This window comes from Dermacentor andersoni, chromosome 8, assembly GCF_023375885.2.
Source record: "Dermacentor andersoni chromosome 8, qqDerAnde1_hic_scaffold, whole genome shotgun sequence".
NCBI classification, from domain to species: Eukaryota; Metazoa; Arthropoda; class Arachnida; order Ixodida; family Ixodidae; genus Dermacentor; species Dermacentor andersoni.
Window position 1 is genome coordinate 138,507,733 of NC_092821.1, and position 15,233 is coordinate 138,522,965.

The 15,233-nt window shown below is 49.9% G+C and overlaps 1 protein-coding gene across 1 annotated transcript; it reads right to left on the minus strand.

Annotated features, from left to right (window-relative positions):
* Positions 1 to 1,217: 1,217 nt before the first annotated feature.
* Positions 1,218 to 3,419, minus strand: LOC126526046 (uncharacterized). Its single transcript, XM_050174045.3, has 2 exons — positions 3,314 to 3,419; positions 1,218 to 2,300 (listed from the first exon to the last, which is right to left on the minus strand). The coding sequence occupies exons 1-2, from the start codon at positions 3,323 to 3,325 to the stop codon at positions 1,365 to 1,367; spliced, it is 948 nt and encodes a 315-aa protein (XP_050030002.3). The 5' UTR covers positions 3,326 to 3,419; the 3' UTR covers positions 1,218 to 1,364.
* Between the last annotated feature and the right edge of the window lie 11,814 nt (positions 3,420 to 15,233).

Genomic DNA, 15,233 nt, shown 5'->3' on the forward strand with positions numbered 1-15,233 from the left:
ATAACCTCGTCGCACTTTTTTGACAGCACCTACTTTGAATTTGCATTGGAATCGGCAGTACGTTTGATGCTGTGAAAGGCGTCTATATTTTATTTCACTGTCATCAACAAACCTAGTTTCAGATTAATTGTCTGCAATTACATCCGCCACGCTGAGCTCCGTTTTCTTAGATTCTTCTGAGGCATCAGAACTGCGACGACCCTTGGTGGTTCGGCAAGTAAGGAATTTTCAAGTTTTTCTGGTGGCATCTGACTTCTTTTGGTACGTAGATTCATTTACTCCTACGCCGGTGACCAAGTGGTAACTAAAATTCGCACTCGCAGCAAGTGATATGTATCCCTACATCGGAAAGGCTACGCCGACAAGCAGCGCACGTGTCAGCCATTTGAAAGTGCTGATTGGCTTATGAGTGACTGTTTAAAGAAGTACACTTTGAAATAACTCCGCAGCAGTGTCATTCAAGTTCACATTCAAGTTTCGAAATTTGAGAAAGGATGCGCAAAAGCCAGAAGAACAATCTGCGTGTTCAGTTCATTATATTAGCAGACGGCGAAAGATGTGTATAATGCAACTGCTACTGAGGGTGTGTCGGTCTTACACCGGTGAAGCGGTCTTTTTGAGAGACGGGCAGTGACGTAGGATCCAAGTTGGTGAGTGATCGACCTGCGATAATATTCCGTTCTACGATGGCGCCAGCATCGGGATGGCCCATCAATCCCAGCGTGATCACTTGGTGATTTTAGCAGACGGCGAAATGTGTGTACAATGCCACTGCTGCTGAGCATGCGATGGCGAGCTGGTGCAACAAATTGAGGGCGGCGTCGCCATTAGTCTTTTTGGCCAAGCCAAGCCTAATCTTACGATACGACTAGCCTTTTTCTTAGTGCAGGAAAGTAATGGTCTAATACATCTTTTTGTGTCATCATACCTAATACATACCTAAAAATATCGGAGAGAATACCCCCTCCCTCTTGCCTAGGTGGTCTTGTTAATAATTGACAAGCCTATAGTGGCTGACCGAATTTTTTTCTTCCTTCGAAGGATTTTAACCACTCGGGGCATTTCTTGTTCCTTTACTTGAGCCTTGTCATACTTCCTCAGAAACCTGCTGTCTTCCTAGGACAGGAAAAGCGACAGTTAACATTAGGTGAGCAGTTGAGCTTAACAGGGCCTTGCAGAAAAGCGCTTACACCAGGACAGCACCGGTACAACATTGGTACATGCGAAGCTTTTATTTTTCTGTACACTATGGTTCTCTGTGCGCATGAACTCATCCCACACAGTCCGCAAGCACCACACTGCATATGATGACTCATCCGATGACGTCACACTCAAACCACACAATGCAGCAACGTCGAAGGTGCTTACTTCTTCTTGCGGAGGTAGTCGTAGCCGCCGTAGCCGTAGCCATACCCGCCGAGACTGTAGCCGGGCTTCACGCCATGTCCGTACCCGCCATAACCAAGGCCGTAACTGAGGCCGCTTCCGTAGCCAACTCCAACCAGTCCTCCGCCGTAGCCGAGACCTCCGTAGCCGTATCCCAGTCCAGCGCCGTAGCCGAGTCCGCCTCCGTAGCCCAGCCCTGCTCCGTATCCCAGCCCTGCTCCGTATCCCAGTCCACCACCGTATCCGACGACGCCTACGGCTGGAGCAGCAGCGACGGCCACTGGGGCGACAGCGACTGGTTGAGCGTAGGCAACTGGTTGGGCAACTGCGACAGGACGAGAGACGCTGACTACCTTCTGGGCGGCCACTGCGACGGGACGCTGGACAGCGACGACCTTCTGGACCGCAGGTTGAGCGTATGTTACAGCCCTTTGGACCACGACCGGCTGAGCGACGGCCACTGGCCTCTGTACGGCTACGTACTGGGGAGCGACAGCTACGGGCCTTGCAACAGCCACAGGGCGCGCCACGGCGACCGCGACTGGAGCAGCGGCCACCAGGCCTCCGCCGTATCCCAGGCCTCCGCCGTATCCCAGGCCTCCGCCGTATCCCAGGCCTCCGAGACCATAGCCGTATCCCAGTCCCCCGCCAAGCCCTCCGAGGCCGTAGCCGAGACCGCCGTAGCCTAGGCCCCCAAGTCCGACGCCTCCGTAGCCGAGACCACCGTAGCCTAGGCCACCGTAACCGAGGCCGCCATAACCCAGGCCACCGTAGCCCAGGCCGACACCACCGTAGCCCAGGCCTCCGTAGCCAAGGCCATAGCCCCCGCCACCAGCGTAGGTGACGCCGAGCCCACCGCCGCTCAGGTATCCAGCCATGGACATGGCCGAAGCGGCAAGAAGGATGGTAAGTTTCTGTGGGAAAGTAGAGAAATTTGAGAAATGCGTGTATTATTTAAAACATTGAGCTTGAGCTTTTGCGAGTTCTGCGAATGATTGCAAAGGCACGTCTAACACATCGTCAAAAAAAAATGAAGCTTCCTACATGTAGTTACGTTCTTCGGAGGCTTCACGGTGTTTTGGTTTTTATACGGGTAAATATTATTGAAGTTTATCTCTAAACGCACGTGCAATATTGAAGCGAACGTCACTGACCAACTCAATCAGACTGTGGCAGCAATATTTAGTCGGAAAATAGAGCGCGGTGGATTACTTGCATCATTTTCCCGACTAATAAGTTCACGTATAGAATACGAGCCCCGGTATCTGAAAGCACCTTTCATTCCTGATCTATACGACGTATAGATCGACGTTTAGAGCATCGGTGTGGAAACAAATGTCCTTTCAATGTGCAAAACCTTTGTCAAACTACGCTGCTTGTATGATTCATTCGGCCTATGGAAGCTGGCTAAGTACCCTAAGTCATGGACATCTAGGTAAAGGGACTTTTGTCTCTTTTTCTCCTTGAACACAGTTTTATTGCCAACACACGTGAAATCCCTTACAATGACGCCAGTTCTTCGGATTGTTGTCGGCAAATTCATGTGCTGCTCCTCGCACTAATACTCCTCATCATGGCCAGACGCGGCAGTTATGCGTAACAAAGGACTATGGTTAGGAACACGAAGACGGACAAGGTCAAACGCTAATTCACAGCTTGTTGCCAATACTAATATAATACACTAATACTCTCCACTCAACATGAATCGTTGCTTGCTGACTAAGTGCAAATATCGTCTTGCTTACTTTGTACATGCTCTGCACATCTCATTCCCTACGAATCCTCGTCGGCGCAGAATCGGCGATTAAAATCCTCGCTTCTTCAGGCAGTTGCAATGTATTCATCATTACTTATTTCTACTTTCATCGCTCTATATACAAGTTGACAAATTAAGTGGTCTCCACAAGCGCTACGCTTCTTCACTTACCAAGATCTGCATGTTTATGTTTCCGTGCGTCCCTTGCGCTGAGCTTTGTTCCTCGTGGCTACGTACTCGGCGAAACACCACCGGTTGTGTGTTTTCCGGAAAACTTCCCCGGCTCGTTTTATATGGCGGACGAAATCAGCGCGGTCCCCTTCAACCCCGTATTCCGGGCTGGTCGCGCCTCCTCTTTGTACTTTCTTTCCGCATCGTCCTCCCTCGTCGCAGCAGCACAAACTCCCCCTCGAGGTACAGATCACACGTGCACGTGCTCCGTTGACTGAACCGAAAGAAAAGCGGCGCCCAGACGCCGTTAAAGCCCGACGCCACGATAAAGCAAACGAGAAAGAAAAAAGAAAGAGGCGGTGGCTTTGGCCCGCGCGCGACTTCCATATCCCCACGCGGCACCGCACGGTGGACGGCTTCTTCGTTGGCCTCCGGGCGCGCGAGCAGTTTCAGGTCAGTATACTTCGAAACGGAGTGTCTATATCGACAAAGAGGATCGTCCTCGCGTCCGCCTGCTGCCACAGACGATAGCCGCCGGACAAACCCCGACTCCGTAAGCTTCTTCCGGTAGCTGAGCCTCCGCGCTCGCGCGTGGAACTCCCAAACGGATCCCGAAGCGCTGAAAGCCTATCATCGCCGCACATTCTCCCTCCTTCTTCTAACGCAGCGCATCTTCTATTGCTCACCCTTAAAGTATAGACAAACACATGTGCAAGCAGACTTTCACTTATTTCAGCGCGGAATCGTACAGGAGGAACTAAGTCGACAAAAAAAAAAAAGGAAAAGAACTGAAGCGCGTCTCTCTTATCTACCTTCCCTCCTTCTCTTCTCAAGCAACCACTGGCTCTACCGCTTCTTCGACGCCTCACCAAAAAAGCGCGCGATCCGAATGGCGAGATCACTGTCGCTTCTGCCCACCGGCCGCCGGTGCTTTTCTAGTCCAATCGAGAAGGGGATGTCGCAGGACCCACGAGCGATGCGCGTGGGGTGCCGTGCACGCACTATACCTTTGCTGCCTACTCTGCGGAGTAGGTGTGTGCCGGACCGCACTGCGGAAGGAATATACCGCAGCTGCGTTACGAGCTGCTCAGGGTTTCTCAACTTTGGGAGTATTCGCAATCCGGACCGGATTTCGGGGTAGGTGGAACCACCTGAGCCTCGCCTCGGGCCTTCGACGATGCGTTATCGGTGTACAAATTGGGCCTATCGCTGTCGATGGGCCGTAATACCTTAAATTCGCCAGTCCGATATGCCTGTGAGCCGGATGTGAGAAAGGTTACGTAATTTAGCATAGGCCACCATATTGACTTGTCCCAGCTCTCCTTTTTGATATAATTTTCTTGGCTGACACTGAACATTGCATACAATGAGTTTTAGGCATGTGCTAAATTCGTTCCAGGCATCTTTTTATACGAAGAAACTGTATATTTGTTTACTTGAAATGAAACAAAAGAAAGGCAGAAGAATAGAAAGTTAGGCTGATTGTAACTCATTTGTGATTTGGAAATTACAGCTTGAAGTAATATTCTTTGCAGGGATTGAGACTCGCACGTACCGGGCTTGTGCTGTTTAACTTTCATCCTACCGTCATCGTTACCTTATGCTGTATTTTCCAAGCCATAAAGAAAATAGACTTGGCCAACTGACAGTTGTGAAGGCTATTCCTTTGTACATGGTTCTGAGGAGGAACAACAATGATATAAAACAAGAAGCACGTGAGAAGTTGCTAAACCAAGACGGATGGCTGTATATGTATAACTGAATCATTGCGTTAAGGGATTAAGTTATAATATCCGCAATGCCGCAATATGGGCTACGGCAAGTATCATAGCGGATAGTTTCAGATAAATTTTGTACGCCGAGGGATTCATTGAAATGAACATAAATCTAAGTACACGACCTTTCTTTGCATTTCACCTCCATCGCGAAGTGGTACCACCCTCGCGACTTTGTGACTTAACGTCAGAGCCACGGCGGCCGATAAGCCAGAGGCCTTCCAGAAAGGCTACATTCAACTACTGTAATGTACGTGGTTTACGTATGCATGCACCTACTCAAGCAGCATCCAGACCAGCGCGTCTCAAGTGGAATGTTCCCACTCCGTGTTCGCGGTGGAGGCTTGCCTCGTCGTGCTAGAGCAGAACTACTCAAGCGGAGGGTTGGCTGCATGAACGTGCACGAACGTTTATACAGACAAGGACGTGTGGCAAGTCCATTATGTACGTCTTGTGGCTGCTGCGAGACACTTCAGCACCTTATATTTCAGTGTCACGCTTTCAGTGTGCAGCGCATGTCACTAGTGAGAAACTATCATCTGCTTGGCCTGCGGTGTACGACACTTGGCGAATGTTTATATCCCAATGGTTGTGCGTCTAAACGTGATGAGGCTCATCGCGCCCTACTTACTTTTCTAGAAGTAACTAACTTAGGTTCACGTTTGTGGCGTTGAATCTATTCTATTCAACATTCTGTAGTAGCGTGACCTTCAGTGACCAGACCTACTGTGTGTGATCTGTACTGTGTTCTACTTTAGTTTTTAGATTTGTCCTGTTGCTCTTCCTTTCATCTTTCCTCCCCTCCTTCCTATCTTCCATTTCTATGTTGCCGTCACCTCCCTTCTGAAGAGTAGGCAGGCGTTGTGCCCCTTCCGGTGGAAGTGGCCAGCCTGCTTCTCGCTTCCCCTTTCCTGTTAATTGTGTATATGTGTTCAAAACAAATAATAATAATAATAATACGTACGCATGCAACTCAATCACATCAAACTTCGTGTCTTCCTCAAATGGTATGTCCTGCTGCCCCTTAAGCCCATGATTCTTTGTTGGTCAATAACGCAGAGTGACGAGCGGCACACCGTAACTGGGTCTCAAGAAGTGTGGCAGTGGCAAACTGAACACTCCAAAAAGAAACACCTGCACGCTGGCACTGAGGCTTCTTCCCCCGATGACGTCGTCGGAGAAGCTACCCAGGCTGGGCATCCACAATATTCGGGAGGAGTTAGAAGAGACCCACAAGACGAGTAAGATCGAGGGACTCAATCTCACCAGCACGTGCAAGGACCCGCTAAGAAGAATGGGGTATGCTGCGGAAGACGAATCCAGCAGCAAACAGCGGTTCCTTATCACCTTGTGGATGGATACCACGGTAGCCAACGTCCCAAGAAACATGCATCCGGAATACAACAAGGAAAAGAGGCAGATGAGAGCTATACGCAAGGCCTGCGAAGGACCGAAAAGAGCAAGGGAAGTCAGATACGCCGGCGCTACAAAATACAAGAACAGGGTGGCACATGCTGTCAGCGTGATAAACGGCCAGGGAGAACAGGTAGCAACGCCCACGTCGGACATTCGAAAGATTGACTACGTGGAAGGAATGATGATATCCCTTACGGTCACGACGGCAAAGCAAGAACACATTAGTGTCATCATGGATTCGCAAACAGCGAGCAAAAAGTTCCAAACAGGTCGTCTTTCCAAACAAGCCCTGAACTTCCAGCGGAAACAAGAAAATCTTCAAGAAATGCACATTATCTGGGCACCGGGACGCCAGTACTTGGCGGGTGATCAGCGGGCCACGCGGCTGCCCGAGATCCCATTCTCCGGGCTATCCAGCTGGGTTCACGAGCCCGGGTCGACCCGCGCAAAGGCGTCCAGAAAAAAATACGCAAACATCCTGAACCACTGCAAACTGGGTATGAAGACCTAACCACCCTTGCACCCTAAGCTGACCAGAGAAGAGGTGGTGATGTTCCGGAAACTACAGACCAGCGCATTATTGCACCGCACCCTGCTGTGTGCCTCGTATCCTACTCGGCACAATCAGAACTGCACGTTCAGCTCTGCGCCCAATACCCTCTGCCACATGGTATAGGAGTGTGGGCTCAGCCTGTCGAAGCCACCCGTCGCCGGAACAATTGCGGAGCAGTGGGAGAAGTTTGAGTCCTGAAGAGAGGGAAAAAGGGAGGAAAAGAAAGGCGGGGACGTCAAACCGACAAGAGTCTGGTTTGCTGCCCTACACTGGGAAGAAGAGAAAGGACGAATAGAAAGAGGAAACCGGTAAACAGTGAACACTGTGTGGGCATGCTGCACTCCGTGGCTCAGAGCCACAGCATCCTGGACTATAGGGGCGCCGCCTACGTCGGACTATTCTACCATCGGCTCACATTTATAAAAAAAAAGTTTGGTCCCCTTCCTCAAATGACAGAAAGAAGGGAGACCGGAAGAGTTGATAGTTCCAAGGGTCATCGAAACTGCAACAGCTTTGAAGTCAAAAACGAAGGTCATGCATTCCAGTGTGTGTCCACACACCAAACGTGCGGGCAATTGGCACACACCAGGGCGTGGTTCCCAAGATTCAGTGCAGTTCATAAATAGCCTCGAATAAACGTATTTGTATACGCCATACGCGCGTCAACAAAGTTGATCGACTTTGTAGCTGATAGTTCTGCACTTTACACACTTCGTCAGCTTTGTTATGTTTTTCTCTCGCTTCGGCATCCACTGCGTCATTCGGCATCACTTGTCCCACAGCGTGTGCGGGGAATATTGATCCAGGATACCGGCTGCAAGTGCTGTAGTGCGCGCAAGAAAGCCTGAGAGAAAATGTTAGGTGTGTAAGACGGCGAATCTTGGTGTAAATACCTTAAAAACAGGTCTAGCTAGGCGCCGATGTTTTACAGAGGCAGCTGTTGAGAGGGTAACAGGGTGCCGGTGTGAGCGAGTTGGTGACCTTACCCAGCTTTTGCGACGTTTGTAGTGGTATGACCATCATCATCTTTGTCACCAGTTTGTGCTTCCTTGACGCAAGACATCGCTCGACAGTAAGCTCTACTTCTCACCAACCCAGAATTCCGACTTATGACTACGACATGGACGCCGTCGGGCCTTTTTCGGTTGTCGTCGTCTTCGTGCTGTCGTCGTTGTACATGCCGTTGTCGCCACCTTGAGTCCTTTATCATTGTTTTCCGTGAGACCTTGGGATTTCGTTTTGAATAAATTTTACAGATTTTGTCCGCAGCTTCGCAATCCCAGAAACTTACGTTGCTTAAGAAAGCTCTCGGTTCCCCAGAGCGAATTTGAGCAATTAAAGGGTGCGAAGGAGAGGACTACCGTAAATGTGTTCAATTGTAACATGGCAGATGCTTGATTAATTTACAGTTTTCTCAATACCTTCTTGTCCGAGGTCGCATAGCAAGGGGTGTCTGTTCTCTCAAAGAGGGTGCACTGTCTGCCTAACTCAGTAGGTTGCAAGAAGTATTTCTGGAGTTATTTCTCCGAGCTTAAGATTATGCTTATGTGTAGCCCCCACCCAGGGGAGTGGCAGGACAATACGCAGCCTAGATAAATAGCAAAGCGATGCCCTCTCTCTCTCCGCAGGTGGCATGCGTGCAGGCTGCTTCTGGAGCTCGACCCGAGCTGTAGTGAATCTCAAGGCAAAGCACGTGCGAGAACGGCACGGGAGTCACGCGTTCGTGAATGCCACGCATGCGGCCAGTGATAGCGAACACGTATTGTTGGTGCGGCGTTCACAACGTACGCAACCTCGTTCTCGATGCAGTCCGCAAGGTCACCGCGAAATTTGTGTCTCGGACCCCACCGCCTAGTCGCGGCGCTGAACTTCCTCAATCTCGCTCGCCATCGCACCTCTGCTCCGATAGTGTCGTTATTGAGAGTGCACCAAAACATCCGGTGTCCGTTTTCCTGCATGGCGACTATACACACGACCTAACAGCACGCCATTTCTGTTTGCATGATGGACTACACAAAGAAACGCAAACCGCACAAGAAAACGTGGGCCGGTCAAAACATGGTGGTGTGTGCTTATTTGCTCAGTTATGCATGTTAAGATAACTGCACCATCCGCCCCATTAAGATGTCCTTGCACGGAATTTCTATTGTAAATCTGGTTATGTTGAGACATAAGCGTACATCGCCTACTGCGTTTAACTCTGATTTACTGGCACAGAAGTAAAGGGAGCCATTTCTACCGAGCAATGGCTGCCACCGAAGAAGACCTCAAAAATCTTCAGTTCACGCTACCGCACAAACATGGGGTGCGCTTTACCGTGCCTAATTTTTAGTGCCCTCCGTTTACTAAAAGGGTGGAAGGTGGAAACTCACAGTTCAACAAGAACGCAGCTTGCGTCACACAGTAAGAAGTAATTGTAAACCTGCAGTGACACATGCATTTAGGTGTGGCCACCATGACCGTTTATGAGCTGCCGCTGTATGAGAGTGCTTCTAGAATGGTCCTGACAAGCAGAGAAGTGTTTAGGTGGAGCATTGACGCCAGATGATGCCACGGGGATCACCATTTTATATCCGCTGCCAGGACGAATGTGTCCGCCAGGAGTCTCCAATTGTCCTTGTGCTTGAGCCAGCGGCCTGTGACCAACGCCGGCATAATATCCTAATCTCAGCGAATTTTCCAATCCTCTCCCGTCCTCAACTGCGCTTTATTTTCCTTGACGTCACCGGCCGGATTCCCCTCCTCCCTCGTGATTTCAAGGAGGAAATCTGCTACGCTCGTTCGCAGTCTAATTCATACTGCTATATCTTAACATGGCATTTATTATCTTCCGCTTCATCGCTCTTCACGTGGCCGTTATTTTAGTCCGTTCTCTCATGTCTCTCAACTTTCAGCATCATGTAGTAGCATTGGTATCGAGCGCAGATCGTATACTTCGTTTTTGAAAGATACGGTAGAGCCTTTCGGTAACTGTGAATGTGTGCGTTGGAACCCGTTGCTCTCCATCTGAATATTTTTGTCACAATGTGAATCTCCTTCATAAAGCTTCATTATCATCATCATCAACAACAACAACACGACCTTATTTTCCTTCCACGGAAGGACGATGCCCTCTCGCAGCGATCTCCAATTACCCATCGTCCTGTGCCAGCCGCTATACTATACCTTGTGCCTGCGCATTGTGCCTCTCGCGTCCTCGACGGTGGTTTTCGTTCTCTCGGAACCGATTCCTTTAAAATCAATAGGCAATTAGTTATCTGCCCTAAGCATAACAGAACCTGCCGTTAGCGAGTCACGAGCATATCGAACAGAACGCGCTCTGGGTCCGAGGCCGGGCTGGACGCTGCGCCGACACCATTCCGCCCGCCGCTTCTCTCGCCGCCTTCTACCAATCAACGTAAAGATCACGGCACGCCTTGTTGGCCACCATCGCGTCGTCCTAACCGGCTCAGTACCATTTGTCCTTCTCAATCTAAGCTAGCGTTTGAGCTACTCCCGTTTGCTTGTCTTTATAGACATATTTCTTCACAGATTCAAGAGACTGACCATAGCAGCCACTAACTCCGGCCAGCTAACCCGTGCCCGGTGCAATGCCATCCCTCAGAACCGCCCCCCACATTCGGGGACCAGCTTGTCGCTACAAGCTGGTCCCGTGAACGGAATAGAAACGTTCGGAGCCGCGCTGCAAGCGACGTGCCTCCGTAGGACTCGTCCCTTTTCGAGAGTCTTATGGGCCTCGACCGGCACGTTCTTTGAAGCTAATCTGGGCTTGGTGGGAAGCAATCTCTCAGGTGGCATCGATTCGTTGATTCGTTGGCGTAGATCTGTGCGTTTCTAAATTTAACCGCTTATGTGCAAGCCCACCGGGGAAGCGATCGTGAGGAAACTGAGCTATCTATCATCGGCGTATAGGCCGCGCGCAAACAACGAAAGCGCTAAACACCAAGAACGGCAGCTCCAGCGGCTTCTTCAATACCTTATACGTGCCACCCACGTACTCAGCGATCCCGGTCAGGCGTAAGTATTTTTCTTTCTTTCCTTTTTTGGAGGAATCTTGCTCTTTCGCTGTTATCAATCGCCGAAATTGAAATCTACTGGATATAGTTCGTGGTTTCGTTCAAAATCGTTTGTGGCATCTTCTTTGATTGCTTTATCGATCTCTCCTGATGTTTAATTCAAGGGACTAACAATTAACATTTCGTTGTCCCGTGCTAGCTCTAAATCCAGACCTCCTGCTGGGCGCACATTTTGTTCGCAGCAGGAGGCCTACATTCATTTGGAGGAAACGGACGTTTGATTTTATTGCCTCGGATTACAAGCTGACCCGCTGTGTCACTTAAAAGCCACCTTAAATGCTTCCTTTTCGGAACGTCTCGGCATCCTCGCCTTTCATTTTTGTTATCTGTTTCGACGTGCTGCGGATATTTCGTGCCGTTTCCGGTTTCTGAGCGATACGGTATGCAAATGAAATGCATTTGTTAGCTTGACAACTTGGAGTCTAGTTGCTCCCTGCACTTCGAACAGTTCGAACGCGGGTACAGGCGTGGCAAAGTAGTAAAGAAATCTGTAACCCCCGTGCCGCATTCTACTATAGCCTTTGAAATCGCTTGAGTCACCCTCGGTACCGGCGTCGGGAGTAACGGGCTCGTTACATATTACGATTGTCGCCGGTTCATATCAAGAGCGCACGGCGCTATCTCTGTGCACTATCAAGCAAAGTAGTATCGAGCATGGTAAAAATTATGCTTGCTGTACAGCAATTATTGATCGTAAGCAGTTTGAATTTGCGCACCTCGTGTGATTTAGTGACACCTCTAAATCAGTGGCATATACAGGCATGACTGGGGCGATATGTTCACTTCAGTCAGTCTCCTTTCTGATCACGCATACGCAGGACAACCACAACGCGGTAGTGATGACAGGCGACCCGCCCAATGAAATACCCCTCCGCTTCGCGAATTACGCAGCAAGCCCAGGGTTATCGGATTCTATGGGTAGGGGTTGCGTGCTTCGCAGAATTATGCTTTAGGAGCCTACAATAGACCCTTTTCATAATTGTAAAGCTAGCTTTCCTGCGAGCCAGTTTGCCCAACTAATGGCGGCGGAGTCATTTTTGCAAACAGTGAGCACAAGCACTGTTTGCCTGTATTCATCATCCTCATCATCCTGGTTACGCCCAATGCAGGGCAAAGGTCTCTCCCACACTTCTCCAATTACCCCGATCATGTGCTAATTGTGGCCATGTTGTCTCTGCAAACTGTATTATGACATGGACAATGTCGACGTTCTTCTTGCGATAAAACCATGAGCGAGAGACAAGCACCAGCATGCGTAGCGAACACTTAGTCTTTGCTTTAGCAATGACTGGTGCCTTCATTAGGTGGGCAAACATGCAGTGCAGTGAAGCGCACTTGAAAATTAGGAAAATGTTCTCTTCTAGGTGCTTTTGTGATGCGAAATGAAAGCAATGGATTCAAGCGTGAGGATTCACGGCGACGTTGGTTGTTTTGCTTGTTTAATAACTATCGACAAACGGGGTGATAGGCTACATTGTAATCATCTATCCGGAGATCAGTCAACAAATGAAAGCTGCCCCTTTTTTTTTATGCATCACACATGTCCACACGCACACACACCACAGATGCGGACACGTATTAAGCCTACAAAAAAATGGTCACTGCCACTTTTTTTTTTCTGCATTTACCCATCACCAGGGTGGGCCGTGCAACAGGACGCGCCAGGGCGCGCCAATGCATAATTCGCGGTTTGACAAATACGGCGTTCGCTGTTGCGCTCCCGTAGCTAGCTGTACAGGCACAGACGTTCGTACGGCCTCTCGGGAAGTTCACTGCGATTTACATTGCCCTCGAAATCCGTTGTAATCTCGACCACCCCTCGCGTGGGCTCGAGTCGCACCATCCGTGCGCGCACCCCCTTTAAGTTCGCCAGAATGCCGAGAGGTGTCGCCCGTGTTCCATCCCCTCGTAAGCGCCTCAATGAGAATGGTTTTCAGTGTGGAGCTCAACGGGCGTAGGCGCTTCACGCCGGAGGTGGCGCGTTCTTTCTGAAAGAGTACACGGGCGATAAAAAAGAAGCGACGTCCACACCGAGCATCCTTCCTCAAGCCGAACCTGCACGGACGTCGTTAAAACGGGAGTGAAATGAACTTCACGTACGGCGGACGCTACGGCCCGCATAGCTCTCGTTCAGGCCGGGGCACCTTTGAAAGCGCGACTAGCGCCTTTCTTTCTTTCTATCTTTCTTTCCTTCTTTCTTTCTACGCTGTAATTTTTTTTCTCATTCACGTTCTCTATCGGGCGCTCTGCGAGGGGACAAAACCGGGTGCTTTCGACAACGAGGAAGTTAAATTTAGACCGTTATGTTCCCGCCACTTTCCCTTCCAATCTCTCTCTCTCTCTCTCTTTCTTCGCGGCACTACTTCCGGTTTCACTGGGCCTTTTTCCTTCTCTTTATGGAAGCGGTCTTTTGTTCGTTTGGGCGGACACTCGAGTTAAACGAGAGCCTCTTGAAGGAAGGGCGACAAGCGCGACACGTAACGGCGACGATGCGACGCCTAGAGCGCGCGACAAGGGGAGGAAAAGGAAGAGAGGGCATGCCGCCGTTCTCGTTACCGAAAGTGGCGTCGTGAGAGACGGAATTCGAGCGATAAGAGCTCGAGCTAGGCGCAGATTGTACAAGTGTTTGGCCTGCTTAAAAGCCAACTGTACGATGGTTTCACTATGGCTAAATCGGTAATAAATCACTACTAGTACGTGCTATACCGAGGCAATCTTGGCAAAGCTGCAGGGCTGGTAACTGTCTAATTTTATTTACTAGCAGCCTTTATTATTAGTGTCTGAGCAGACAACGCGTGCTCCTGGTGGTTAGCGAAAGGCCGCGGTGGCGTAAGTCCCAGCCTCCGAGATTCTACAGCGCTCCTCGGGAAGCCGCAGGCTGTGCCCCATCTCGGAGGTCATGCCGAGGACTCGTGTTGACAGGGTCTTTTGTTACTTCCGGCGAGCGAGGATAGCAACGTTTTTTTTTTGTTTTTTTTCAGCTTCGCGATTATAAACGCCTACTTTTGTGAACCTATCGTGACGCATGCACTAGTTCTTTTTTTTTTTATATTTGCCACTGAGGTTGTTCTGTATCTACACTATGTGAATATAGGCTTATTACGTGGCCAGAGATTTCACTGCCGTAGGTCTTTTTTTTAATGGCGGCCTAAAGTTCTTCCGCAATGGTGAGCAATATTGCCACCGGCGGGCCATCACCTGATGAATAACTAAAACGAGTAGGCTTACATATTTAAACTGCACTCTACGAGATTATTTATCGCAGTTGGGTTTCTTTTTTAATTCTGCGTTGCTTTTTATATTCTTGGCCATGCAGCCACCCTGTGTCTCAAGAATTAGAGCCTCGGCAATGCGTAATGCAGTTGTGTGCGCACTATCGTGCATCTCGTCGTTTCTCGCCGTTATAAGGCACTAAAATGCGGTGCGGTCGACGCTCACGTGATATTAATAAACATCCGGTGGGCTGTCTGTGGCATGTGTTTGTGCGCTGCAGTGAGGATCAGATGTCTTCGAGCCTGCCATCAGTTTCTTCGTTGGCGTTATTTGGTTCATTGCTCTAGCGATCAAATAAATGAACCACTGGCTCGAATACCTGTACTCCTCTTTCCAGGTGCGCTGTTTTCTTATTCACGAGAAGCCCAGATTTTTGTATTGAGCGCAGCTCTTAGGCGCCCGTACCTGCGTTGAGCGTCGGCGTCCCTCAGCGTAACCGAGCGAACGAGCACAGCGAACTATGAAAGAGCGAACGCGGAGCGCAGCGGGGGATAAAAAATGGTGATAGGGAAGAGAGCGAGAGGAGGAACGCGGAGGAGGAGGGCATGGCAAAAGCGTGAGAAAAGGGAGAGAGAGAGACAGAGGAAAGGAGAAAGGCAGGGAGGTTAACCAGAGGGAAGGTTCCGGTTTGCTAACCTACGCTGGGGAGAGAGTGGAGGGAGAGGAAAAGTGATAACAAAGTGGAACAAAGTAGATAACAAAGTGCAGCGTAACACGGGCTCTGCGGCGACGACCGCTACGAGTTAGGTGGCGCCAGAGTAGCGCACTGTCGTCTGTTCACCGACCACGTCATCGATAAGGCATGCGGCGAGCGTGTCCGCCGATAC